The following is a 27,654-nucleotide window of genomic DNA, read 5'->3' on the forward strand; positions in this document are numbered from 1 at the left end:
GGGGGCCCGGGGCGGCTGTCACCTCCCGCCGGGCACCTCGGGATGAACGAGAGAGAAGCCTCGTTCGCTCTGGTGGCTGCGTGTGCTAACCTGAAGTGGTTTCTCGGTTATTCCCCATGGCGAGCGGGCGTACGGAAAAGGCGCCGGGCTTTTTCGCTTGAACGTGGCGCTGGCCAGGAGAGCGGTGGCAGCTCAGTTCCGAGCTCTCTCTTTTTAGTGCCCGAGATGCAGCTGTTTTAAAGCATGGAGGCACTTTTCCACTGGTGAGGTAAAGCGTAACTTGATATTTATAGCTATGTTTTAGCTGGTGTGGAATTCAGGAGTATTACTCAATTTGTCATGGCCTGAGTGCAGGGTGTGGACACCAGACAGGGAACCTGGAAACAGACCGAAGAAAGCTTGAAGTGCCCTGTCGAACCACTGCCATAGAAACTGTTCTTTGCACTAAGCTTGAGGTTTATTTATGAACTGCATTTCTGGTCTCAAAAGCATGACAAGGCATTTAGTAAGTGTGGGAAAGTTTTGATCCAAGGCACGAGCTGCTACTCTGTAGTAATAATGCAGACAAAGTCTTGTTTTGGAATGGAATGCCTTCTCCTTTCACACCAATATTGACTTTTTGGTTTATCTCCAACAGTTCTCTGACACAGGCAGCAGAAAAGAACATGTTAAAATCACAAGTGAGTCCAAGCCAGGGTTCCTGGAGAGGCTTAGCGAGACTTCTGGAGGCATGTTGATGGGACTTGTGACATTTCTTCTGTCTTTCTACCTTCTTTTTACCAATGAAGTAAGTGAAATGTAACAACTGAGGTGAAATTCAACTAGTTTTGCATTTGTAAGCTTACTAAAGTGGTCATGTTAAAGCTTTTTACTTCATCCATGAGAAGAGGACATTATGTCTGGAGAGCCTGGCGCTTAGGCTTGGGATATAACAAGAGCGAAACCACAGGCCCACAGAGAGTGTTTCTTTAGAACTGAGTGTAGTAGTGATGGTGGCACTGTATGATGGTAAGACCAAAAACTTGTAAGTAGATACAGAAACAGAATGTAGTATTATTGAAAGAGGCTTGTATGAGCCACCTGCATTCCCGTTTTCTCTCTTTTCTTGGGATAACATAAGGTCCTCATTTCTCATGTTATTACAATTGTTTTAAAGGAATTTATAGGCCACGCTGCAAGACTAAGACTGTTAATTATTTTTCAGTGTCTTGGGTTTAGATTGAAAAAATAGTTTAAGTAGGGAATCCTAACACCCTACTGTTGCAAACACATATTTTTGACAGTTTTGGAGTGGAGGAGCAGGATTCTATGAATTTTCATGTAAGACTTACTTTTATACCTCTACAAGAGGGAAGGGATCTACTCCAAATTTTGGGGAGTTTGCAGGAGAAAACACACCATAACATGATGGTAAGATAGGGAAAACTTCTGCCAAGTAGTTGCGTGGGTCTGCGGGAAAAGGACCATAACTGACATAATTTTTTTGGCTATTCGTGAACAAGGTAAGAGGTGAAGAGCAGTAATTTTAGACTCATGTAGAAACAATCCATGTGTTTTTGAGGAGCTTAGTTACTGTTAATGGTCATGTTGCATGGGTAAGATGAACTGCCTCAAACTCAGGCAGACAGAGGAGGAGAGCGTAGAAGTGTGAGTGTGTTTTTAGAGCACGGCTGGAGGCTGAATATACAAGCATTCCTTGCGGTCTTCAGATCACTTGTCTGCCAACCTTTTTTACAAAATGCTGCTCTGCCATAATACTGCTGAACCATTGATTCTTCACAACTTGATTTTTGCTATTCTTGATTGCAGGGTCGAGCCTTAAAGACAGCCAAATCTCTCGATGAGGGGCTCTCTCTAGTGATCCCTCTTGATAGCATCCACAGTGTGTCTCAGCAGAATGAAGGGAGGTTGGTGCATTTAGCTGGTGCTTTAAGTACATCTAAGGTAAGTAGAGTCTTGAAGACAGGAGTATTTCAAGTTTGGAGGGAGGGAAGAGTCTTTGCCAATTAAAGTTACGTTTGATATCCAGTGAGAAGACATGTAGTCTCTCTCCTTCTCTGTAAGCATTGCTGCCTACAGCACAAGATTTGGTTCTTGGCTGGGAGTTGGGGAGGCGTCGTGCAATCTTGGTCTCTCTCCTCCAAAGAAACATCTATCTGTGCTTACCTTCCCATGGCCTGTGGTGGATAATTCCAGTTCTTCTTTGTATAGGGAACCTGTTGTATGTTCATGATATTGTAATGTCTTTAGGCTTCTGCACTACAGAGTTTCTGCAAGTTCTGACTTTTCAGTAGCAATGTCATTTTCTGTGGTCAGCCTGCATTGCAGAAGATAACAAAGCACAGTAGCTTCCAGCAAAATAAAGTCTCCCCTTGGTTTAAACACTTAAGCCTGCAAACCAATAGCCAGCATTTCTGGTTTTATTCTTCACTATGGCAATAATTTTTGATGATGATTCTTTAAGTCACGTTTATCAGTGATATAAAGATATATTCCTTTTTGTCTTTCACAATTCATAAATTTCATTTATTCTGTATTCAGCTGTGTGTAACATACTACTAACTATGTGAATCGAGGTATGTAACGAGTTTGATAATAAAAGTACAGTGTTTTGAGCTTGAGAGGTGCAGCATTTATACTGACTCCTATTTTGTTTAATTTTTAAATAGCCTTTGTTTGATCCCAGCTATGGGCTCTCCATCCAGGCTGTCAAACTTAAGCGTAACGTGGAAATGTACCAGTGGGTAGAGTATGAAGATTCGACGTAAGTGAAAGCAGTTTATAGAGTTGTTATATTAACAGAATCCCATCCCTTTTCTTTTTCTTTTTTCCTCTCTCCATCTCCAACAGTAAAACTCCCAACAAGTCTTTACAGCAGGAGAGTTCTAGAGTGCTTGGATTTTTTATAGAGTCACTTTATTGGTCAGTGCTTCATAATTTGCGTCAGATAAAATTTGTGTAACACCCAAGCCCTTTCATCAGATATTTCCACTTCCTAATTTTGTATGCTTTCATACAGGCTTTCTTGGCCTCCGTGCTGCAGCTCTGGGTTTTTTGTTTTCATTATTGTTTTCTGGTGCTGGGATGCCTCACAGCCCATTGATCTGTTTTGTCTTATATGTTATCAACAGAATTCAAAGATCTTTACTGATTTTTTAAAAAGAAACAAAACCCAAAACCCACTCATGTTTTTCCCAAAGACTCAGTTGATTTCTATTGTTTTTCGTGTTTCTAATGCTTCTTTTATCTATTGATATACTTTCTGCTCTTCAGGATTTCTGTAACTCCACCCCCATAATACTAGTTGATTATCAGAATCAAAACCTTTGTCCCAAAATACTTGGTCCTGATTTTTTTAAAAATAAAACTTCACAATCCTCTTTTTCCCTGCATCTACTAAGCCTTTCCTGCTGCCATTCTCTAAAACTTGATCATGGACCCCCAAGCCAATTTCTTTCATTGTCCTCAGGAAGGAAATAGACTTTTTTTTTGCTTAATCCAGAAACTCCATCATGTTTTCTCTTGGCTATCTTTGTTTCTTCCACAGTGACAGTGATTTGCTTACTGGGGTTTTTTTTGTTGGTCTGTTGTTTGTTATTGGTTTGGGTTTGTTTAAATATCCCAAAGTGGTCTTAACTTTTGTTAGAAAAGTAAGTGAACTCAACAATTTCAATTATGAATTCCAGAATAAACTTTGATAAACCCATCGAGCCCCGAACTGCCTGGTTGATACCTACAGCAGAACATACACTGGAATATTTCAGAGCAGTTAAAAAACCCTGTTATATCCAGTTGAATCTAGAAGTCATATTTTTTTCTCAGACTTGTGGATACATGAGTCTTTTGGGGATGTGACTGAAAGAAATCTCTTCATTTCTTTGGTACTTATTGTGCAGCCTGAAGTATTTAATTAAACTAAGACATATTTTCTTGATTTTTAGAAGACTCTGTTACCCCTTATCCTTAATAATCAATGCTAACATTAATTTCTAGCTGTGAAAGTAAACTGCAAAATTTAGTTTCTTGAGAGACACCGATTATAATAGGCAATATTGCAGTCTAGGTACCTTTTCAAGGGGATTTACAAAACTGATGAGATATTAACAGTAGTTGCAAGCAGAAGGGGAAAACATTTCTGTTTATTAGTAGTAATTCCACTGACAGTGGTATAAAGTTAGTATGTAGGTCTCACTCTACAGACTCTTCAGAATAAGTAATTCAGAGCAGAGTTAGTTGTAAAGATAAGTTTGTGTTGCCAGTGAGCTGTCTGTGCATTTCATTTGGCAAGTGTACTCTGCCCTGAGCAGGGGTGTGTGTGCACTGTTTTGGTTCTCATCCCACCCCTTTTCTCTGCAGGGAGTATGAAGAGAATGGTGAGATTAAGAAAGAGACAAAGTATTCCTACAGTAAGTGGATCAACAGAAAGTTCCTTTCTTTTTATGCATGTGACTTTCGACTTTTATGTGTGCGTAATTTTAATTTTTGTTGTAAACACCTGATTTTCTTTTTGGGAGAGAAGGGAAAGGAATATGAAGAAAAAAGCAAAAATTGTTTCCTAAACAAAAGGTGGGATCTCCTTGATCTTGTTGAGATAACTGAGGTGACAAGAGGTGTGCTGTTAACGAGAAACCGCTACAGAGTCTTGTCTCGGAACTCCTAGAGGTTCAGAGCAGCATCCAGGGACTGGATGCTCTGGCAATCAGACCCATAAGTGAGGGGAGATGGGCAGAGATGGGAGTGTGTTCAAAGCTACACCTGAGATTTTTCTTCAGAAGTGGAGAAATTTGTCATACGTTATTCATGAGGAGAGGAGAATAGACGGGGAAAAGCAGTGCAGCTCCAGCCTGTAAAAAAACCTGTGGAGAGTCTGTTTAGATGTTGATATCAGCTAATGAAAACCACCAGCAGCTTCTGATGTGTGCTGTGGCTTTTGCCAAATCCTTTTTTTGGCAGGAGCAGAATCGAGAGCATTATTCTGATCTACCCAGTGGCAGAAAAATACTCTGAGTCATCATATATCTGGAGATTGGTCTCTCTGCTTCATTTATCTCTGATGAAAGCACATGGATGTGTAACGTGGGTGTGCAGCAATTCCTGCGTATGATCATAAAAATACCCCACGTCAGTGAAGCATGGGACCTGGCACCATGGAGATACATAAGGAGCAAAGCTGGGGGTTGTGAGCTGGGAAAAACAGTCTTACAGTAGCAGGGAGCAAAAAGAAATGCCATTTAAAAAAACCCAAACAACAACACAACAAGAAACACAGCTGCCCTCTCAAAATTTATGGCTTCTGCCCAGTAAAAGTCTGTATGTTATTAGATGTGGTGGGTTAGCCTTGGCTGGCAGCAAAGGGCCCACACAGCTGCTAGCTGACTCTCCCACCCAGTGGGACTGGGGAAGAGACTGGGAAGAACAGGAATGAGAGAGCTTGTGGGTTGAAATAAAGGTGGGGAGATTGCTTAGCAGTTACCATTGTGAGCAAAACAGGCTGGACTTGGGCAAAAGTGATTTACTGTCAATTAAAATAAATAGTTGATTATAGATTAGGTTGTTGGCAAAACACATCTTCTCTCACCCTTTCCCCCTGGCCCTTGTTATCACCACCAGTTACAGTCACTCCCGTTAGTGGGGCAGGGGTGGGAGTGTGTTTACAGTCAGTCCGTGGTGGTTTCTCTGTGGCAACGCTTTTCTTCTCACACTTTTCCCCTGCTCCATGGACTCTCCCCAAGCTGCAGCGAGTATTTGCTCTGCTGGGGAGCACCTCCTCTGACTTTGGTGTTTCTTCTGCTGTTTCTTGCTCCTTTTTGTTCCCTCCCTTCCCCATTTGATATTTTCTGCCCTTACTTAAAAACGTTTTCACAGAAGTGTCCCACACTTAGCTGATGGGCTCCGCTGTGGCCTGCAGTGGGATCGGTGTGGAGCCAGCTGTGTCCAACACAGCGCAGCCTCTTACCTCTTCCCACAGAGACCACCCCTGCAGCAGCCCCCCGCTACCAAAATTTTGCCACGTACCCAATGCTCCAGAATATCCCTCACCATGATACCTACTCCTCTGTTTAACCAAACTCCCTTTCCTTTCTACTCCTTCATGGAAGTAGAGCAATCTGTATTTAATACGGAAGCTGCTCAACAAAGGGATTCTAATATTGCAAGAGTTGTAAGGAACCTACTGGAGTCTGTTCTGGAGATGTGGGAAGGCTGCTGTGGCCCGAACAAAGGCACCGTTGTGCATTCTGACAGCAGCACATGCAGGTACTATCTCTATCTGTTACCTCACTGCTCTGAAATCTGCTACTTCCAGCAGAACTTGCAGCCTTTCTTCATAAAACCAGGTTATTCCCAAAGAGTGGAACCAGGAATCAAAACCTGATTTTGGAAGATGCCAACAGCAAAGCTCCCACTGTGCAAAGTTGAGTTAAAACTTTATCCCCAAAATTTTTTTTATTTTTTTCCTAAATCCTGCCATTCTTTGTTAGTAGGCCAAGAGGATGGATTTAAGTATCAGTACAGACTATCACATTTATACCCTGATGCAAACAGTATTACTAGAAGTGTAACTTGGAACTGATTGATTGAGATCTAAGTAGCTAAGATCTGAATGGCAATTCTTCCTGTCTTTTGCTCAACCTTCGTATAATTCTCTTTAGATACCGAGTGGAAATCGGAAGTTGTGAACAGCAGAAACTTTGATCGAGAAATTGGACACAAAAACCCTAGGTAATTTACCACCTGGCACAGTCCCTCTAGGTTCTGTCACTGTGTCTGAGCAAAGATGAGAGCTAAATAACTGATCTTCATGACACAGTGAAGTAGATGGAAACTTTTAGTCTTTGGGCAGTTGGGGGGATTAAGGCATAGAGAAACTAGAGAGCAATTCAAAGCTGCCCGGTGGAAGCAGAATTAAGCTGCCAGTGGATATTGATAATGTTGGGATGTCAGGCTGTTATATTGCCTCCATGTAGCTTCCAGGTAGGAGAACTTGAATGAGTTCCTTTCTGACGTTTTTGTCTGTTAGTGCAGCCTGTTACTAATTGTTTCATTTCATGTAAGTCCAGGGTTAGAATAGGAGGCATTCCGTCAGCTTGTCACACCTCTCAACTCACAGGCTTATGTGTGGCAATCACCCATATATAATTTGTTTCACGTATCATCTGCAGCATTTTAGCTAAACTACAATGTGGCATCTTTAATGATCAGTTTTAGCTTGCTTGTCATTCTCACAGCACCTGCTTGGTTCCTTAGGATGCAGGATGCCATCTGGCAAATTACGTTACGTGTAAGTGAAAGATACAGCTGGACAGACAGTAGGGCCAGGATTTCAATAAAAGTTTGAACTTTGCAAAATCTCTGGAACATTGTTTTGGTTCTGTGGGCTCATCCAAATACACTGCCCTTTGTTTAGAAGTACTACTTAAGGAAGTAGTTCTAAGTCCCAACTAGCAGACTTGTAAGTGAGAGACGATGGAAAAAAGGATGCACAGATGCCATACCTGCTTTGTCTCCTCCCCATGCATGTTTTTTTGTTAATGGAAATTCTCCAGCTCTTCTCCAATAAATGCAAATATCCAGTTGAGAGTAAGAAACCCTTTTGACTTAGTGCTGTTGCAGTCTGTCATTTAAAAAGTCGTGCAGCTAAGAACATTTCATTTGAGTGTATTGGTCCCCACCAGAGACCGAGCATGACTGTGGTGGATCCTTGGCGTGAGGCAGTGTAGTGCATGCAGACATACTGAACTGCAGATTCCTGTTCAGAATTCGTGCCTAGCATTAATGAGACTCTTTGAAATGTAAGCTGCATGACTTCTTCAATGCATCCATCTTGCCTTTTTATGCAACTTAGACATCTGTGAAAGTAAAATCTGTTGTTTACTGCCGAGGAGATTTTAGTAGTACTATTTATGAGAATGAAGTCAAGTCTCTAAGTAAAGGGTTCCTGAGCTTGGAATTGAATTAACTTGGCTGTGATATAGAAGTGCCTTTATATGGAGAAGGTTTGTGATCCAGATTTCTTAATTTAGCAGGTAAGATGTAGCAGTTGACAGTAGAAGCTAAATAAATTCCGGCTAGAAATAAAGTGCATTTATGAGCGCAGTTAAATGTTGCAGGAATTCATCTGGGAATGCAATTAATTGATTGTCACTCAAAACCTCTGTATCGCCATAGAACAGCTTCTGAAGAGCTGAACTCCTTTTCAGCCCGTTAAAGGTTCAGCACAGAAAAGAATAATGAAATCCTGTGGTATGAATGGAAGGTCAGGCCAGGGTCAGAGACAGTTGTATCTTGTCTTAACTTATTTTAATGGCTCCAACACTGTGAAGTTGGGACACAGTTTCTTGACAGATCTGTTTTCACATCACGACAGCCATTTAGCAATCTGAGTTGCTCCTGCCGTTGGGCGCAGTACCTTTTATGTGCTCAGTATTGCATACTGCAAATCAAGAGTTTGGCCGTAATTCCGGGACTAATCAGGGATTCTCTCTGTTCCTTAGTGCCATGGCTGTGGAGTCTTTCACTGCTGTTTCTCCTAACGTCCAGGTTGGCAGCTTTGTTCTTTCCCAGGGTAAGGATTGCTTTGTGCTGGCTTTGGGTCTGCTGTTGCATCAGCAGTGGACTTTGGTTCTTTCCACAAGGGTGGTCATTTCAAGTGGTGATCGGGAAGCCAGCCAGCAAATGTGCTCTTCCAAGTTAGACACAGAACCTGAGCTTGATTCTCTGTTTTGCTTAGGTCTCGTGGATAAAATTGATGACTTCAAGCAGCTGAGTTTGTCAAATCTTGAGGATCCACATGCTGATGTTACTCGAGGGGGAGATTACTTTTACCACAGTGAGAACCCCAGACGGCCAGAAGTAAGATGAGAAAGATAAACCAAAGCAGCAATTGCTGTTATGTGAAAAAAAAAGTTGGGGCACGTCCCAATTGTGTTTGAATATGCAGAAATCAGGAGTGCCTGTAGGGTGACACCCTTAGTACAGCCCTTCAGCACGAGTGCTTCTCTTGCAGGAAGCTTCTGATCCTGCTTCTTTGTCTTTTGTTTTCTCCAGTTTGACATGCTTTTAAAGGGAAAGATGCGGGATGGTGCTGGGAGGTGGGTTCTGCCTCTGCTTTGCTGCACTAGGCAGAGTACAGTGCAATTGCTTGTTGTCATCTTGCTCTGCCTGCCCTTCTCTGCCAAAGGATGACATGATGAGGGATGAACACAGAGTCTCGTGAGTGTTAATGTGTCCTGCAGCTAAGTCAGAAGAGGTGTTGCAAAACAGCATTTGAGCTGTACTCTTTCAGTTATCAACTAGGCCTGAAAAAAGTACAGCTTGGAAATCGCTCTGGGTGTCCTCTGGCTGGACATAAACGTTCAGAAAAAGTCTTGATACATACAGGGTGTTCCCATCCAGAGCTGCCTGTTCTTGACTTCCAATATCCTCTTGTTTGCAGGTAGGAGACCTTCGTGTCTCGTTCTTCTACGCGGGTCTGAGTGGAGACGACCCTCACTTGGGCTCTGCTGATAAGGTGAGTCTTCAGCTGTTTCTATATTTTGCAAACTCTGTTCCCAACTCAGCAACCAGTAAATATTTTTCCTTTTCTTCCAAGGTGACTGTGATTGCTCGCCAGCGAGGAGATCAGCTGGTTCCGTATCATACGAAGTCTGGAGATGTCCTGCAGATTCTGTACCCTGGGGATCTCTCTGTGGAGGTGAGATAGCACAGGCTATTAGTGAAGGGTTAATACTGGAGATGTTAATGCAGAAACAGGAGGGGAGTAAGCTCTCATTCTCCTCTGGAGAGGAGAGGAGGAGATACTTGATGTCAGCATTGGCTTTTCTGTCTTTTTTTTTTTTTTTTTAGGACAACACATTATAGCCTATGCTTGCTGTCCAGGTTTTTGCATGTTCTTTGTGTTGCAGCAAAATTCTGTGCTTCGCCCACTAGCACGACATGATTTGGCTATAGTTATTACTGATGGTTTCCTTTTTTTAAAAAAGGGAACCGTGGCTAAAATAGCTATGTATGTATTTTTGGGGAATCCTTGTGTTGCTGCTGAACATCGGTTGCTTTAAAGGCTGTTTCTGTGCCTTCTTATTTTGTTTTTATTTGCACTTTGGTAGTTTCCCAGTTACACGTGCAAGCACATGCTTTTGAAAAGGTCATATGTAAAAATAGGAAAAAACAGGCTTTAATTAAACAAACGATGGGAGCTATCTTCTCTTCAGCTCCTAATAACAGGAGTTTAGGCTTGTTTGAAATGTTTATTGCTATTCGGTCTGAGAAAGAACCTCCAGGCAGAGCATTATGCTCCAGTAAATCCTGCATGCTCCAGCAATTTGGTGATTCATTTACTCCTTTTAGTAGGTTTCTTTCCATTAATGATTGTTTCATGCCCTGCCACAAAAATACCACGTCAAGAATTTACAGGAGCTCCCACAAGCAGTTAAAAAGGCCTTTGTTTTGAGCTGCAGTAGAATCAGCTCTCTGCTGTGAGCTTGGAATCTTCATTACATATATTTTTAATTTGTTGGAAGTGAACTTAATACAAACGAGTAATTCAGAGTACTCGTGAGTACGAGTCGTCAATCAGTCATTCACGTCTTTTTCCCATTAAGTGTTTTCCTATGTCTTAGCCATCTTCATGTGTGCGCTTTGTCCAGCCGGAGAGGCACACAACCCCTTTTGAACAAAGTCTTACTCAGAAGTCTTGCAAATAAATGCTTTGCTTTGCCCGATGAAATACACACATACACACTTCTTAGCTTTTCTTCCCTACATACTGCTTGTGTTCTTACGTAGACCTTTCCTTGAGCCATCAGTGCATATTGTTGCCTTTTCTCTCTTCCTCCCCACACAGTGAAGTCAGACCATTCCTCCTTTACCATGTTTACTTATTAGCTCCTATTTTCGCACAGGAACATTGAATGTATCCATTTGCAGCAAAACCTGTGTTCTTTCTGCCTGTAGTTCCAGGGTGTTAACTGGTGCTTGTTTAGCTGTCTTCATTTACAAAAATGCTGGTTTCCCTTGTGCTGCACTTTGAAATCTGTCGTAGCGTGTTGTGATACTGCGCAAAACCACCCTGCAGAACGAGCTGCAATGTATCTTCTACAAGAGAATTTGTACTCTAAAATGCTGTCGGCTCTGATTTGCTCATAATAGCCTGGAATCTCGAAAGAAATTGAGGAAGAGGCTGCATATAATACTGTTTGCTTTCAGGAAGTGTTTCAGAAAGAGCATCAGAGTAACACCATGAAGACCTGGGCCCTCCGTGCAGCAGGCTGGCTGTCAATGTTTGTAGGCATCAGCCTAATGACTCGAATCTTTTACACTTTAGGTAAGTTTTTACAGAAAAGTAAAATAATTTAGAAATGGGTTCATAACCCCCTAGAGAATATTCTCTTTTCACGTATGCAGTTAATTATATTTGGAGGTCAGGAATTTGGTTTGAACTCAGATGGAATTTGATCTGAAAGTCACTGTAGGCATTTGGAGGCAGGTTCCAGAACTGGATGGTTGCTTTGTGAACATTTGGGGAAAAAAAAATAAAAAAGGCAAATATCTATTGCCCGTCTCAGAAGATCCCAGCCGAGAGCTTACCAAAACCAGAAGCCGAAGCACATGTTGGGCTCTTCCTTTCAAGTCTAACTCAAGGTGCTGCAGTCCAATTACTTTCTACACCTATACGCAAGTGGTCCTTGCAGCAGATCTTAATTAGTAGTTGTACAGTAACATGCCTTTGTGTCTGGTTATCACACGCTATTGTGGATGAACTGCAAAGAAAGTTTTTGTTTATCCCTTTAACACAGAAAAATTTTGGAATAAAAACTTAAAGAAAAGCAGGACTGCATCAAACTTTTACAAACATCAGACATCAAAGCCATCACTTGCTTTGTAGCTGCTAAGTCTTTTTTTTTCTTATTTATACGTATACATGCTACTGCAAGATCTGTTGTTGGCAGAAATTAGTTTTTGTGCTGGTGTATTGCATCAGTTGCTCTAGACTTGCTCCATAGCTGCAAAGCTTTCAGCCTATGCTGCCTCTCGAGTGTTGGACAGACTTAGTTTTGGATGACTTCCTGTCTGAAGAGATGAGGACACTGTTGCCTGGTGTATTTAGTTGTTGCTTAATTATCAAATGCCTTGAGGATACTCTGCTGAAATGCTTTATCCAGCGCTCTTGATTTTGAGTCTGTGTTTTGATTGCAGTAATTTGTGTGCAAATCCTAGGCATGGATAAGACTTCCTTTGAAACTATCATCTTGCCAACTACTGTCTCCCTTGTTTAATTCTTTCCGCAGTGGACTGGTTTCCTGTTGTGAGAGAGCTGGTTAACATTGGATTAAAAGCATTTGCCTTGTGCGTAGCCACTTCGCTGTCGCTCCTGACCATCTCCCTGGGCTGGCTCTTCTACCGCCCTCTCTGGGCTTTGCTGATTGGGTTGCTCTCCGTAGTTCCGATTGTGGTTGCAAAGTCTCGTGTGCCACCAAAGAAGCAGCAGTGAGGGGGAGGTGGTTGGGGTTTTTTCGCTGAAGCCTGGTTAGAAACTTTTTGAGTGCGTTTCTGTCCCAGTTCGGGCAGCATGCTTACAGCATTTCAGAGCTCAGCAGCGTGCACTGCGAGTTGGGAGGGGGCTCGAATGTGATTGTTGATACACATTACCCATGAAAAATACGTGTCTACAGGATGCTGTTTGTGGGAAGTCAGTGACATCAGCTTTGGGGGTAAAAAGCATTTTGGAGTGTCTATATTGATTATATAGTAAACAGCAGATCTGTATCTCTTACCACATACTAATTTCCCCCAATTTGAGAACTGGGGCACCTTGTGTATTGTGGAGAAAGTCCCAGCCTCATCACATGGCATGGGATCAGATATCCTTAGGAAATAGGTGTGTGTACCTCTCTCCTGCCTTTTCTGACATGCACAGTCATGTGCACTCCTTTGGCTCATGCCTTTCCAAGTGTATGCATGCAAAGGAAAACCACAACTTAGTCGAATTTCACACAACACTGACATAAAACACGTGCTTTCAGACTGAGGATTTTCGAAGTAACTTGCAGTGATGAGTGGCCAGGTTAGCAGTGCTCTGAGGTGGATTGGGTTTGTCAGGAAGCCTTGATTTCCCCAAGGTTTTAAAAGTCTCTGCAAGTTGTTCTTGGTTCACATCCAAAATCGTAGCGTGGACTATACCCCTGCATAACTGTTTCAAAATTTTACCCTTTGAATTGCACATATTTAAGGGGATACTCAGAGGTCACTAACTTCTAAAAGAAAGCCTGCTGCCTGGAAACAAAATTAACTTTTATAATTGAATGTATATTCTTTGAAAATATTCAGGGTGTTTTTTTGCTGTGTATAGTTTCTTTCTTGAATTTCACTTAGTAAGGACAATGGACATACTCTGTGAAATTAAATCATGAAATTTTTGCCTGATTAGATTTCGTAGCCTAAATTTTGACCTTTATATAATGTTAGATTATCTTGTTTATATCATCTCGTAGTGGTGTGATGGCTCATGTTTACATATTTCTGCTGTAACCAGTACTTCAGATTAGAGATGGTCTTGCACTGTTTTTAAGTCTCTCTCTGCCTAGCTAGAGTCTGGCTTTGAGATGTGCCCTCTCTACACTACAGTGTTGTGTTTTTTCTGTAACTATACACAATTCAGTAAAAAATAATGTCTTAATTTATGAAATCCAGTTATGGCCATTATGAGAAATGTGTTAAGGAGCTTATACAGAAGCAAATGTTTGCTACAAGCGGTACTGAAACAGACATCTGAGTTACAAATCATATTTTGAGAAGTAGTAATCACCTTATTAGCTTCAATCCTTTTCATTCTTCTAGTATTTGAATGTTGTCATTCGGTCTCATGGCTAAAAGTAGTAGTGAGTGAAAGGTTATGGAAAGCACAGGGGGTCTCGGGCCTGCAGCTGGCCTATGTTAGTGATCTTGCACCATCTTCCCGCTGCTCACTAATGCAGCATTTTCTCCATCAGTTAAGAATTGCACTCCACTGGGGAGAAGCAGAAGCTGTTGTCATACTAGTGGTGCAGGAAACTAACCAGCCTTTTCGAATTAGACACGATGATATAATTTTCTACAGATGTGCTGAGCTTTTGTATATTTAATAAAATATGATTTTCAAAAGGTTGGTCTGTAAATTCATTTTTTATTACATTTAAATATTGCACATTTCATGTACAGGAATAGTGCCCAGGTACACGGAGGATTAGCTTGTAGCTTCCACGTGAACTAGTGTTCTTAGTGAAGTACACAGTTGGGTTTCATCCTGCAGATATTTCCCCGTGTTGGGAAGCAAGTTCCAAATACCAGCACGGCTGCTGTCTGGTCCATGCTCCTCTTGGTGATGACAGACTGATTTCAGCCTACTGAGGTTTTACTTATGTGACAGGACCTTCCTTGCCGCCATCCAATTATTTGAAAAATAGGATGGTGCAACCTGACCGGATACAGCATCTTGTATTTTTAAAGAAACGGGGGTTTGCCCATGCATTCATCAGCTTAAAATACTTTTGTCTTGCATAGTACTGTGTGCATGGGACTGACACAAGCTGAAGGAGACTCCGTGGGCAGACAAGCACTTCATGTTTCCCAGGCCAGGTGTGCCGGCGGAGCTGAGGCTTGCTTTCAGTGCACGCACAAAGACCATGTTTCTGTAGAAACAACTGAAGCAGGATTTGTTCTGCTTCCTTACCAAAATCTGACAGAATCAGATCTGTCAGGCATCTCCCCTTGCCACTTTGAGGTTCCCCTTAAGGCATATTTATTCTTTCATCTTTTGCCTGCTTAGTTCAGGAGAGCTGGCTCCCTGCAGAGCCAAGGAGCAGGATCCTGCCAGCTGGAGATGTTACTGTCTCTCCCCACTGACTGGAAGCAGCCACCAGACTGATAACTCCGTGTCTCTGTGCTGAGTGGCCCAAGTCAGGGAGCCCAGAGTCGCTGTGGTACAGCTGCTGCAGCATTTTAAGCAGATGAAAAACCACTGATACTGGCAGGAGCAGGACGTGGGCCCTTGCATTCAAAGCGCTCGTCTCGGGGCGTATCCTGCGTGTCGGCACGACAACCACCACAGAGGATACTACAGCTTCTCTGCCCTCTGCAGTTTTGCCAGTTTGTGCAAGATTGAGAATTTTTCTTGAAGCCTTATATACAAGTTATACCCACTCCCCAAACCTCCAACGTAGATTGGTCTCTATTTATTTGGGATTCAGTGGCAAAAACTAAAAACTCAGCATGAAGTCCCTTAACATTAAAAAAATCCACAAGCAGCCAGCTCTGGGGTACCCTGGGACCCGTTTTGTGACTTCTGGCAGTCCTACAGTGTCCTCTTACCCTTGCATGAGAGTCCTTCCAGGGGAACAGAGCTGCTTACAGAAGAGTGAGATGGCTGGAGGGGAGGTGTAACAAACAACATTAATCTTTTCCCATACTTTATTTCGTTCTACAAATAAAATAGAAAAATAAAGATTTTTTTCTGAACATACTTAAAGCTAAGCCATTTTGTTGCATTTCAGTATTTCCTCTGTGACAATGTACAGCAATGACTAGACTGTATTCCCCTCTAATTCTGAAGAGACAGTGTCAGTGTAATTATAAAAATAATGCAAAAGACAGATCAGCATTTCTATTACAAAAGTGCAGGAAAAGCTTGTGTAGATTTAACATTCCTCTCTCAACAGGTTTTCAATGCTTAGGTATTGGACAACATGCACAAGAGTTCTCTGGCTTCAGTCATTTTGTTTCTGACAATGACACTGCCACTTTTACAAGTTCTGCTCATACATATCCACGTGGTCTTGATCAAACAAATACGTATATATTCAAGTTACTTAAGAAGACATATTTAACCTTAAGTTTGAAATGAGGACAGGGCTTCTCCCTTCTAACACACAAGACTTCTAAGACTGTAGCCTGAAAAGCCAAAACAGACTTTTCACAAAAGGCAGGTATTCCTTAGAAAGTAAATTTTCAGACTCCTCCAAATCTTGATTGCGTGTTTCTTTACATGTTAAAGGAAGTGTTTCCCCTTCTGTGATGATGAGACAGTAAGACCAGAACTCTGCCTCACCACTGCCTTGGATAAAGTATGACTCAAAGAGGGCATTAGTAGCCCTTTGGCCAGCTCACCACAGACTGTTAAACGGCAGCTGCATGCTTCAGTTCTGAGCAAGCAGCTAAAAATGGAACGAAGAAAAATGGCAAAAGCCAGTGCTGATGAAAGGGATGCCTCAGAAAACAGAATTATGAGTGCTGAGTGATACAGAAGAGAGCAAAAAACCCCAACAGCACAAAGTGATCTTCTCAGAAGGTATGACTGCACACCTGCTTCTCCTAAATCCAAGGATAAAAGGATGAGTCCAGTTACCTGTGACAGCAGAAGAAACTCTTGAGAGTGGATTAGGTTGGTGCCTGATAGCTCGGAAATATGAGTGCACGGGAAGACCAAGTCCTTAACTGGCAGGATACTTCTATTGTGACTCTTGTTCTTGCCACTGGAAATGGCAACAAAAAGCTTGTGCTGATCACAGTTTCTCAAAAGGGAACAACTGTGCTGCTTCTCCTTTCTTCTCTCGCTTGCACTTTCTGGTTGTCTTCTCCTCTTTTTTCTTCTCTAACTGGCGATTCTGGGGCCAACAAAGGGCCAAATTCTCTACTGCGGTCTCTGAACTCAGACCTCCCTCTTCATCAGAAGAGATACTCGCTCCTTCCTTTGTCTGGAGTGCCGATGGCTCCGTCTAGAAAAATCGGGCATGAAAATCAAGAAATTTCTTTAGAGATCACTCCTAACTACCCCTTTCTAAGAGGGCTTGTCTTCCATCACAGCCACACTTAATGACATTACAAAAGCTTGTTGCTCTGGTCTGTGTTTCTGCATTCTTTCAACACAAGCAAAATATTTTTGTCAATGGAAGAACAAAAATAAACCTGTGTTAATAAGATCACGCTTTTCACCTTTCTCAGTGGGGAAAAGATTAAGAACTAAAACATCTGTTGTGCATAACAAAAGCAGCCCACTCTCATCCTATTAGCCACATGCTTGGCTTGGAGCAATATATCTGGGAAGAGAGTATGTCAAAACAGAAAATAATACCAAAAATTGATGCTTTAGGAAACACTAATCTCTTGTTAAACAATAATGAGTCTTTCACAACGTAACCACATAGAATTTCTACCGATTGGTAGTCACATGCTAACAATAGGAAATAAGATTTTTGAGGAACTATGGTCTGGAAGTTCTATACTTTACAGCTGGAAAGATAACACACTGGAAATGCTGGGAAAAAAAAATCTCTTGGTAGAGAAATATCATCCTGAGAAAGAAATCACTAACAGAAATGCGGAATACCTTTACGGAGTAGCGTTGCTTCAGTCTCTCTCTGATGAGAAGTCCTTTGGTCAGCAGCTTCCAATTCCCCAGAGCTCTTTTCTCACGCTTCTGTGTGGGTTGGTTATTGAAAAGAGAAAAATTTACCACTGTAAGCTGCAATGTATTTATGCCCACAGAAAATGCAAGTTTCAAGATTTTATCCTGCCATTTAAAAAAAAAAAACCACACACCAACTTAAATATGTCATTAGAAGATTATAGGCCAGTAGGATTTTTAAGACTAAAATGTTTGGTGTCCAATTATCTGCTAAATACACAAATTACTGTCCCTTTCTAATGTCCCTTTGACTGTGGAAATTACAGCAGAGCCACCTGCAAAATTTTAACTGCATACTTTTATTCCTCATTTTTGTTTCCTAGGAGCCATGAAGAACTATTCCAGAGTATGTGCTGTTTCAGATATTGCTACACACTTGTATTGCGTCCCACTGCAGCCCCACAGCAAGCCCCAACTGGGCTATTTGGGAGATGCAACTAGCTCTTCATGCTCACAGAGCTCTGTGTCTGTCTTCTATTTAGGTGTCCACAGTTTCAAGGAAATTTACTTCGTAAATGTAACAATAAGGAAGCTGCAAAAGTAAGTCTTACCTCCTTCTCCTTCTTTTCTATTTCTGCTTGTTCATTCTCCCAGGCAGCAATGAGCACATCCTTATACTCCTCACAGACAACGTAGCCATCAGTACTAGGAAGGAGAACACAATCCTGTCAGCTACTACAACAAAGGGCAAGGGAGCAAATGCCACCAACCCAGCCAAGCCACGAGCTACTGAATACTGACAGAACTGTCTGTCTCAGCAGAGCTAAGCATGTAACTCACCACATGTACTCCTTAACACAGGGCATACAACTGCAAGTCACCAAAACCTGTCAGCTGCAACAAAGCAGCTTTTACGTACACTGGGTGCGAGTAGCCGCCATGAAAATCAAATCCAGTGACGGCTTGAGCACAGTCGATGTCCAACTTCCGTGCCAATCTGTTCAGATTTGGGAGTCTCAGCTGCACACAGCCAACGGGTAACATGGATGGCAGGAAGAGATAGACGTTTCCATATTCATTCCGAGGAACCTGTTTTTGTAAAATGAAAGAAATGGTGGCACTCTTGCTCTCTGGAGAGTGAGGGAAAACCCTGCTGCAACTCAGGGACTCTCCCTTCCTTTTGATCTGTTACATTCCACTCCAGGATTTGTTTAAGATTCACATGACAAAGCACAAGCCTTGATTTTAGCCGCATGGTTATCTCCTAGTTATGTTCTCTGCCCAGACCTTGTTACTCAGGCTGTAATGCAGAAAATTAGCAAAGCAAACGCGGGCTACAAGAATTAGATGCACAAAATTACAAAGTTAGTAAGTCTGCACTGCTAGCACTCATTACTTGTAGTCAGGAGAGAAAGGCTTCAGTGAAGCCTTCACCATTTCCTCCTGGGTGCAGTTGCCTCTAAACTCTTAATCCCGAATCTAGACGTTATCAACCGATCTCACCTCTGAAACATGAAACTTCTTGAAAAATAAAGCCCACAGCTCCACACGAAAAACTTCCTTTAACACCAGCCCTCTGCCTTCCTAGCTACCTTTCCATCCACTGCGATCGGTGGCTGATACTCCTCTGTCTGCCAGAGACCAAACAGGGCCAGGTCCTTTTTGTCGCGGTATGCAGGCTCTGCGAGGCGCGCCTTCCTTGCCTGGTTGGAATATCCTTTCACCATCTGTGCAAACACAATGACCAAGCCTGTAACACCACAGCAACAAGCTGCTGGAGATTTTGGACTTTCCTAGGACATCAAAACAGAAGGCTCGGGCAGAGAAGAAATGCCTCTTTCCTAACTTCAGTATCCATTGCTTATAAACGATAACCCATAGCACCTGTTCGCAACAGGGAGCCAGCTCCTGCTACACATAAACCCTAGGACACCTCTGAAGAAACTGCAAACAGAGGCTGCAGTTCTGCTAGATACCCTTGGGGTGGAAAGAAGAGATTGCTCTGGGCTTTGGGTAGTACATGGGAACTACAGGCACAGTAGGGTGACAAATTCACCATGCAGCTACCACAAGCCATGCAAGCAAGTGAGAAATCTGCATCTGCTGACAGAGAGAAGTCAAAAACCAAAACAGAACTGAGCTTGAACTTCAGAGGGCACTCGTGCTGCACAGGAAGAAGTCAAACCTTGTTACCTTGTAAGGCTCTTCTCCAATCCTCACCACTCGAGCCTTCTTCAGCCAAGTGTCCCTGGAGTGCAGCGTGTGTACGCACTCCCTAAAAAGGCCAGAAGGAAGCAACCATGAGTTCTCATGTCTCTCCATAAAAGACTTCTAAACTGTTATTCACATGTTGGGAATGGTAAAAAAAGCTGTATCTAAGCGATACGCAAATGCTGTCTGAGCAGCTAAATGCCTCACCCTGCCTATGCACTACTGCTGGTACCATCGTGGTCTTTACACAAATTAGCTCTTAAATTTGTTACAAAGATCATAGTTGCACATGACAACACCTGCATGACTCACCTGGCATAGACAGGCTCCCCCCTGCAGTACCCCAGGACAGCAGCTGACTCAGGATAGATCGCCTGGTATTTCAAAAGATGCCTCTGCAGCGCATAAAGAGGGTGGTTTTTGTACTCTCCAATTGCTGTTGGTAGAGGTTGATCTTGAAGCTTAACTTGAAACTGTAGGAATTATACAAAGAAGAGTGATTTCACAGCTCTCTTGCACTACCCTTCATAAGAAAATATGAATTACTATAGTATGGATCAAAAGAAAAAAACACCAGAAACTTAATCAGATGAACCAACAGACCAAAGCATTCTTGTTGCAAACAAGTACTTAGATGTGTACGCAGATCCACGTATTTTTAATTAAAGACCCTCTCTGAGCAGGGTGATGCTGAACTGTACAGAAACCACACGAGTAAGTTTCCAGCACAGGCTGTCCAGTACTTCTGCTATTCACATTTCTCTGAAGAGAGCCCATTTGATATTATTTTAATCTATCATTGTATATTCCCTTTAAAACATACTCAGTCTGAACACTGCAAGCTAAAACATAAGCTTCCTTCCTCATGGAAAGATTTTGGGTGATTTTTGCCTGACTGAGAATCCAAGGGCTGGACTCCTGGCACTAAATGTTCTGAACAACCTATTGCCACCTACCTCATTGTCCTCCTTCTTGTCTCTTTCCACACAGGGACTTCTGTATGGCTGCAGCGTGTCTTCCCACCACTCGGCATCCACACGGCTCTTCCTTGTTACGGTCGTCCACACCGGGTCATATCTCTGTGTCACATCCCTGACACTCCCATCATTGTCAAATCCCACAATGTAGGAAAGTGGCTTTGTGGCATACGTGAAGCACAGCTGGGGCTGACCAACAACGCCACGAACACAGTCTACACACACCCACTTGTCCTCGCGCTCAACGAAAACTTCCAGCCACTGGTCTGTGCCCATCGGTTTCCTTTCCTCCTGCTGTCCATCATCCTCATCACTAGAAATTATTTTGTTTCTCTTTTTCTGCGCATGAGGCAATGCTGGTGCTATACTTTTTGCTGGCCTAGACTCAGCTCCGCATGAATTTTTGGATAGCTTTGATTCTGAAGTCTCAGGTTTTGGGCTTTTTTTAGCCATTATCTTTGATTTCTGGGAGCCCAGCAAGCTCCTCTGCCTTTTAGAGACAATTTCAAAATTCTCATGAGAGGAATCACTCTCTTCCTCTGAAACCTTAAAGTCCGAAACACTGCCCTCTTCACTGCCACTCTCTTCTTTGTATGACACTTTGGAGGCCACTCGTCTCCGGCGATCATTTTTGGGCCTCACTGGCACATCTTTTTCCGCTAAACTGCTCTCCTCGTTACTAGATTCCTTCTGTTCCTGGCTGCCTGTAGTCAGCTTTGACTTGCGTGTCCTTTTGGTCTGAGCAGTTTTGGGTTTCTTCGGCTGCTTGTTGTCTTCTTCAATCTCTGAAGATTTCTCAGCCCGCTTGGTTTTTTTGCAGGGGCATATTTTTGCCACAGCTTTGGCTGTTTTGGCAGAACTCTCCTGACCCTCAGAGGTACTGCTGAGAGATCGCCTCTTGGGTGAGCTCCTTCCCTGCAAAGACACAGGCTAGGTCACTTCTACCACCATGGCCAAGAAAATATTAGAAGAAAAAGACTGAGATCAGCACAAGGTGCATGCAGACCAAAGGTTCCCAGGCATGGCCAATCTGCATGTCTTCAGGCATGAAGAGAGATGCACTCAAGCAGAAAGTGTTTGCTGTGTTAAGTTTTAAAGAAATTTAAACCTGCCAAAGCATAAGAAGTCTTTGCTGAAATACACAAAATGGGTGGGTTTTTTTTAAAGGAGAAACCTAAAAATCAAGGGTTTGCATCTTCTGCACTACAGACAGAACACTGTCATCACCCTAGTTCATGCAATAAGCAATTCACCTCAAGCTGCAACAGCCTGAAAGTTTTCTCAGTCCTACTTTCTAAACCAGTGACCTATTCCTTATTCCACCAACCCAACATAACCTACCTTTGCTTTTGTTTCCTTGAGAGGAACAGGCTGCCAAGACAGCACGAGGCGACACAGCAGCTGCAATGCTCGGAGAATAACTAAAAATATCTGCAAAAGAAAAATTAAAGCATGTTTAACCTTTTCTTTGAGGTGTACAGAAAAAAATATCTTTAAATTCTTTTACAATATGCATTCTGTCACCAATTATTTTCACTCCTACCTTTTACACAGTGCTGTATACACCGGCACAGATGTGTACATAGCCCAGCTGCTGTAGTATTAAAGCATGACAATGTCTTCTCTGGCTCTTAATTATGTGACAGAGGTATTGCTCTTAACTCACAGACAAGGAACCAATTCCCAGAGACGCTAAATGACCCATTCTGCTGAACAAGATGTGTAAGTCATTCAAATCTCATCTATCCCATCAGTCTCCCGTTCTTGAGGAAAACTGAATAAGATGACTCTCAATCCTACATCTCGAATGTGGCCAAAGCCAACTGCACACCATCAGCTGAAGCCAGCAGAAACACCAGCCATTCCGAGAAGGCCATTACAGTCACAACTGAGAGGCAAACAGTGGTGACCTGGCAACTGCCTCCCTGCTTGGGACTCAATGGAAGGTGCCTAAGCAAGGCTCACTTCGTCTTCTCCTCCTCTCCTGGGAAGTGACACCTCTGCATTTCCACACCAAGGCTGCAGAGCCACCACAACAACTGCTTCCTGCCTGGCAGCAGAGAAGCTGCAACATCCCACTCTATCACAGCAGGGCAGAGCTGTCAGCCTCACTCCTGCAAAGCAGCAGCTCACTTCTGCTCTTCTCAATTGTCCCCAGTCAACTTATGTCCTGTGTTTCCCCTCTCCCTCAGTTGTTTTACCAAAATCTCTGTGTGACTTGAAGCAACTGACGCCACTTCTTACCTTAATCCAATTCCACCACAAAATGACTGCAGAGCTGAAGTCATTCTGAAGCCTTGGCCTCGGGCTGCTCTAAGTGAAAGCTCAACTCCTGTGCCCTTCAGTGGTGACTCATAGCAACAAACTACCAACCTTCAGCTCCAAGATCTGTAAAGAGTTTTTCTGGCTGCAAGTAAGCCCAAGAATCTCCTCACTCAAATTAGTATTTCAGAAGAAACTTATTAAGGTAGTTTTCTTTGATCTACACTGCTAAATCAATATAAAGAAGCCAAAGCACACTTAGGAAAAAGTAGCTCTATATACTTACACAAAGCCATCCACAACAGAATATGGAGTGCACAGTGACACTAACCAGAACTACAGGCTCCAGTTAGGCACAGTTCAAACTGAGTAATTTATATCACAGAAGGACTCCAGATAAAAATAAACAAAAAAAAAGCACCACGGAATCAGCATTTTGTAACCAATTTGTTTTCTCCAAACCCATCTGTCAAACATCACTTTGTGTATGACCTGACAGCACTGCAGCACTGACCTAGCACCCAAACTCAGCAACCAACCCTGCATCTCCCAGTCACTTACATGCACCAACTCTTCATCATCTCGTGCAGCACAGCTGGCAAAGCGCTTCTCCAAGGTCGACTGAAGGGGCTCTCCTTTTTCAGTGGAAAGCTCATCACTGACAGTGAAGGTTCCAATAAACCTGAAATAAGAGACACCTACTTATTGTGTAGTGTTTGTGACTGTATTCTTCAGTTTCATAGCTCATCCCTTCCTTCTATAAAAAGCACAGACTCTCACTCTTGTACTTAAAATCAGGAAAATCACTGGAAATCGGTAATTACATTTATCTCTCTCCCTGAACACTGGCTCTACACTCTACATGACAGCATGATTGGCAGAAAGAGTTTTACCATTTCACCAACTTGGAAAGATAGTGAAGGTCCACTTGGCCTGCAGGCACTTCTGTGAAGTGGGTGGGGATGACGGACAGACCAATGGCATGAAGATCTGGCTGGCTGCAGATCCTGTTTCTGTAGAAACCATTTGCTAATAAACACAAGAGGTGAACCTGAGAGAAAAAAAGTTCCAATGGTGAGTTCACAAGAGATTTTCTTTGCTGGAACTATTGTCCATGGTACAGACTTTAGGAAGGCTTTAACTGTCCCTTTTAACAAAGACAGGCAACAACGAAGCCTCCCAGGCATACACAGGGTGGATACAGGGCTGCCTTCAGATCACCAGCAGAAGACAGCAAAGCCTTTGTCAGCGTCTCCTGTCCTACGTAACTGGCTGCCAGAATGACCAGATACACACTCAATGGAGAAATATACACCCTACTCACATCTGTTTTGGCTTAGAATTTACTAATGCAATCACTGATGTTTCGACTTAAGAGTTTACAAGAAGTCCAATGAGCATTTGTCAGGACTACAGACTTGTTCGATTTCTAGCCATGGCCCCAAACTCATCAAAACTAGTTTCTTCAGTATGAATCAGTTCAGACATCTGCATGCTGAACTTTTAATCTGCCAGGGTTCTTTGTGACCAGTACCTTATGTGTGTTCTCACGAACGTCCTTGCTGAAACGTTTCATCATTCTCCGGAGATACATCTCAAACTCGGCTTTCCTTCTTTCTCTGTGTAAGATTGCAAAAGAAATGGATGTTGTGGGTTTTCTGTGGACCCGCCTTTCTAGATTCCTGAACTGGATCAGTTCACAAAGAGAATCCATCCCAGGGAATCTTCTGTGCATGCTTAACAAAAGTTTAGTTACTGGCTGGCTATGCAAATAGGCATCCCAGTTGCATATGAGTAATAAATTGTGAACTCCATGTACCTGGCTATTGAGAGCCTGGATATATTCAGATGGCCTAAATTCCACCTAATAACTTTGTGTGCCTACAGTTTCCTGCCAGGCAGCTTTGAATAGCTCCATACTAACCTTGTGATTCACTGTGAATAGTTTTTGAGCTTACTGCTAGCATTTAATTCAGATTCTTGGATTCTTTGTTTTCATCAATGAAGTCTTCTATCTTAGCGGCAAAGATATTCTGATAATGCCTACCCTGTAACAGCACGAGACATCATCAGGCCTCCAGCTAACACACAAACAAAAGCCTTTCTTGGTATAATGCTCCCAGATGCTGAGGGCATTTATTTGACCCACCTACTGACACCTCAGGTATGGGCACACAGAGGATTCCACCTGAACTGTTAACATATTTACTGTAAAATAATGCCATTCACCCACGGCTCTTGCATCATTCCAACTCAACAGTCTGCACAAAGTGGGAATTTCCACCCAGAACAGTGTAAGTCAGTAACTGTCAAGACTTAGTGTATTTTCAACTTCATCCTTTAATGGCCCCCCACTGCCTCCCCTGTTCTTACCTCCTTAATCTATTCTTCAACTGCTCTGGGGTTTCAATCTCTATCTCAACAGAATTGCTTGGCAGCACCACTCCTGGAAGAACAGCAGCTTCTTCTAACTTATCTGTTGCAGGTTCCTGGAGTTCTGGAAAAAAAAAATATTACTAAGTAAGTAAACATGGAATAGATGCCCCTGGGAGGTCTGATAATGGGATAAGAACCTACCTATTCCTTCTCAAGTGTTAAAACGACCTACGAACAGAACATCCCCAGTAACTACTAGCTCCTGCATCCTCCACAACACTGTGTGTTCAGCTATTTCAAATAACTGTGGGATGGCAGTTACCCGCTGTTGAGGAATCAGCTCAGCACAGTCTAATGACACGTGACTGTCACAGGCAAACTGTATAGAAGAAAGGTGAATCAAGCAGATGTGTGTCGAAGGGTACAGATTAAAACAGAAAAAAAACTAACAGCTGTTCACTTTAGAAGGCATAGGTCCGTAGCAGCAAAATAGAAAGATTATGCTCATCGTGATTCTTATCACAGTTTGTTGATGGCCACCAAATCAAACAGCTCAGTTGGTCTCATCTCCATTCTCCTTTACTAGGAAGTGGCAGTTCTGAATATTCAGTCTCACTCATTCTTGGCTGCTCAGCATAGACAATACAAACACCTGAGAAAGTGCTTTGTGCATGGTTGCATAATTTTAATGTAAGCCACCAAGTAGTGAGATTCAAGGCACTGCCATCAGGTCAGTAGCTGTCTGGTTTATTTCTACTTTGGAACAATTCTAAAAGCATCGAGAGATATGAGCTCACATGGAGCATACTTTAAGTATACAGGCTATATGCATGTACTTGAATCTGAATGAGAAATCTTTCAAAAATTACAAAAAAAAGTTTGTGTATGTTTACTTAAAATTAATAAACACCCTACTGTTACCTGCCACATCCTCCCACTCATCTTCACTTTCATCATCATCGTCAGCATTGTAATCATCAATCTCTTTTTTAACAGGAGATTCTCTCTTCAATTTTATTTTCTTCTGAGCGGGCTTTGACAAGTCACTGTTAAAATGATCAAAAAGGCTTTAGCATCAGGAAATGTAGGTGTTTGTTTATTTAAGAAAAATAGAGAAAGAATATGCTAAAAATATGGAAATAAATGAAGCATGACCTCTGCATCAGTAACAACAGATGGAGTATTTGACAATTAAACCACAGAAACCTTCGTAAAGCAAACTGTCTTTGCTATAAATAACCACGGGCTCAGTGGAGCAATATTTTTTCAGTGCAAACTTAGGTTCTGATTCTGCAAGGATGTTTAGGTAGGAAGATGCCTGAACCTACAAAAGGGCCCAAACAGCTTGTACAAATGAATTCTTGGGGAAATGGTTCACTGAATCCCTTGTTCTTACTGAGCCTCCAAAGTGTACTAAAATTGGAACTGTCTCTGTTTCACTACACTAATACCCAAGGCTCAAGCTGGCCAGTGAAATGAGATGCATCAGTTTAACGTCCTTTAATTATTTCATTTGCAACAGCAACCTATACAGGCAGACCAGGCTGATATTATACTTGAATTCCAAAAAACATCAGTGAATTATATGTTTAAAGATTTCGGTTCATCATTTTAAACCCAAACCTCGGGGCAATGTTTCTGTTCATGATGGATTCTATAATGCCTCCCTAGTCTCATCTGAAAGTTTTAACAGCTGAATGCTCACATATTTGCTTCCCATACAGACTATCTTCCTCAGGACTGACTCTGCCATGAATACAACAGTACTCTCGTTCAGCTGCGCGACCCAAATGTACTAAATGAGACTGCCGGCATAAAATGCAGCACTGGACCCTAAACAAATAACATGAAGAGAAAGCTCCTATAGGCTTGAATCACAAGTAAACTTACCTGCACATTTCCTCTTTGCTAGGATTCCCTGTATTTCTAGTACTTTTTGTATTTTCTTTAATGAGTGATTTTGCCCCTTTTTGTTTCGAAAGCTTATCTGCCGAGTTGGAAACTCCGGTATCGCAATCTTCCTTCTTCCTGGCTGGAGTTTTTGAGTCGTTCTTCTTTATACCGGGCATCTTCTCTTCAAAAGCATCTGCACAGGACAGAAAGAAGGAAGATGTGTCGAAGGACGAAGTTTCATCTCCATGGCGGCCAGAAACAACCCCTCCTGAGAGCCAGCAAGCCAGCACTCCCGCTGACCGGCACGGCCCTACGCTGGGGAGGAAATGGGTAAAACTAAACGACGAGACCCGCTTCAGGAAGATACTCGAAATAACCTAACGCACAAGAAAGTACATAAAGTTTCCTACAGCCCTACCAACGGGATCGCGTGAAAAACAAGCACCGGCCTCGCTGCTCGCTGGTTATGCTGCGAAGTTGCTCGGCAGAGCTCTGCCCAGGGCACGTCCCGGGGCGGGCAGGGGGGGACACAGGGTACTCCGCCACCCCGCAGAGACAAAA

At 42.6% G+C, this 27,654-nt stretch overlaps 2 protein-coding genes across 2 annotated transcripts; one reads left to right on the top strand and one right to left on the bottom strand.

Annotated features, from left to right (window-relative positions):
* Nucleotides 1-637: 637 nt before the first annotated feature.
* On the top strand, nucleotides 638-12,487 carry TMEM43 (transmembrane protein 43; the record flags this gene model as incomplete). Its single annotated transcript, XM_009868579.1, has 11 exons — nucleotides 638-787; nucleotides 1,810-1,944; nucleotides 2,670-2,764; nucleotides 4,357-4,406; nucleotides 6,651-6,720; nucleotides 8,493-8,563; nucleotides 8,729-8,850; nucleotides 9,434-9,508; nucleotides 9,590-9,691; nucleotides 11,203-11,320; nucleotides 12,285-12,487. Coding segments are annotated over 11 exons (1,191 nt in total), but the record flags the coding sequence as incomplete, so codon positions are not given.
* A 4,045-nt stretch (nucleotides 12,488-16,532) lies between these two features.
* XPC (xeroderma pigmentosum, complementation group C) lies at nucleotides 16,533-27,286 on the bottom strand (the record flags this gene model as incomplete). Its single annotated transcript, XM_009868580.1, has 15 exons — nucleotides 16,533-16,745; nucleotides 17,357-17,446; nucleotides 17,986-18,079; nucleotides 18,294-18,463; nucleotides 18,967-19,101; nucleotides 19,568-19,649; nucleotides 19,898-20,058; nucleotides 20,542-21,477; nucleotides 21,904-21,993; nucleotides 23,386-23,506; nucleotides 23,718-23,875; nucleotides 24,359-24,443; nucleotides 25,198-25,321; nucleotides 26,122-26,246; nucleotides 27,091-27,286. Coding segments are annotated over 15 exons (2,780 nt in total), but the record flags the coding sequence as incomplete, so codon positions are not given.
* Nucleotides 27,287-27,654: the final 368 nt, after the last annotated feature.

The sequence above is a fragment of the Apaloderma vittatum genome, unplaced genomic scaffold (assembly GCF_000703405.1).
Source record: "Apaloderma vittatum isolate BGI_N311 unplaced genomic scaffold, ASM70340v1 scaffold43014, whole genome shotgun sequence".
NCBI lineage: Eukaryota > Metazoa > Chordata > Aves > Trogoniformes > Trogonidae > Apaloderma > Apaloderma vittatum.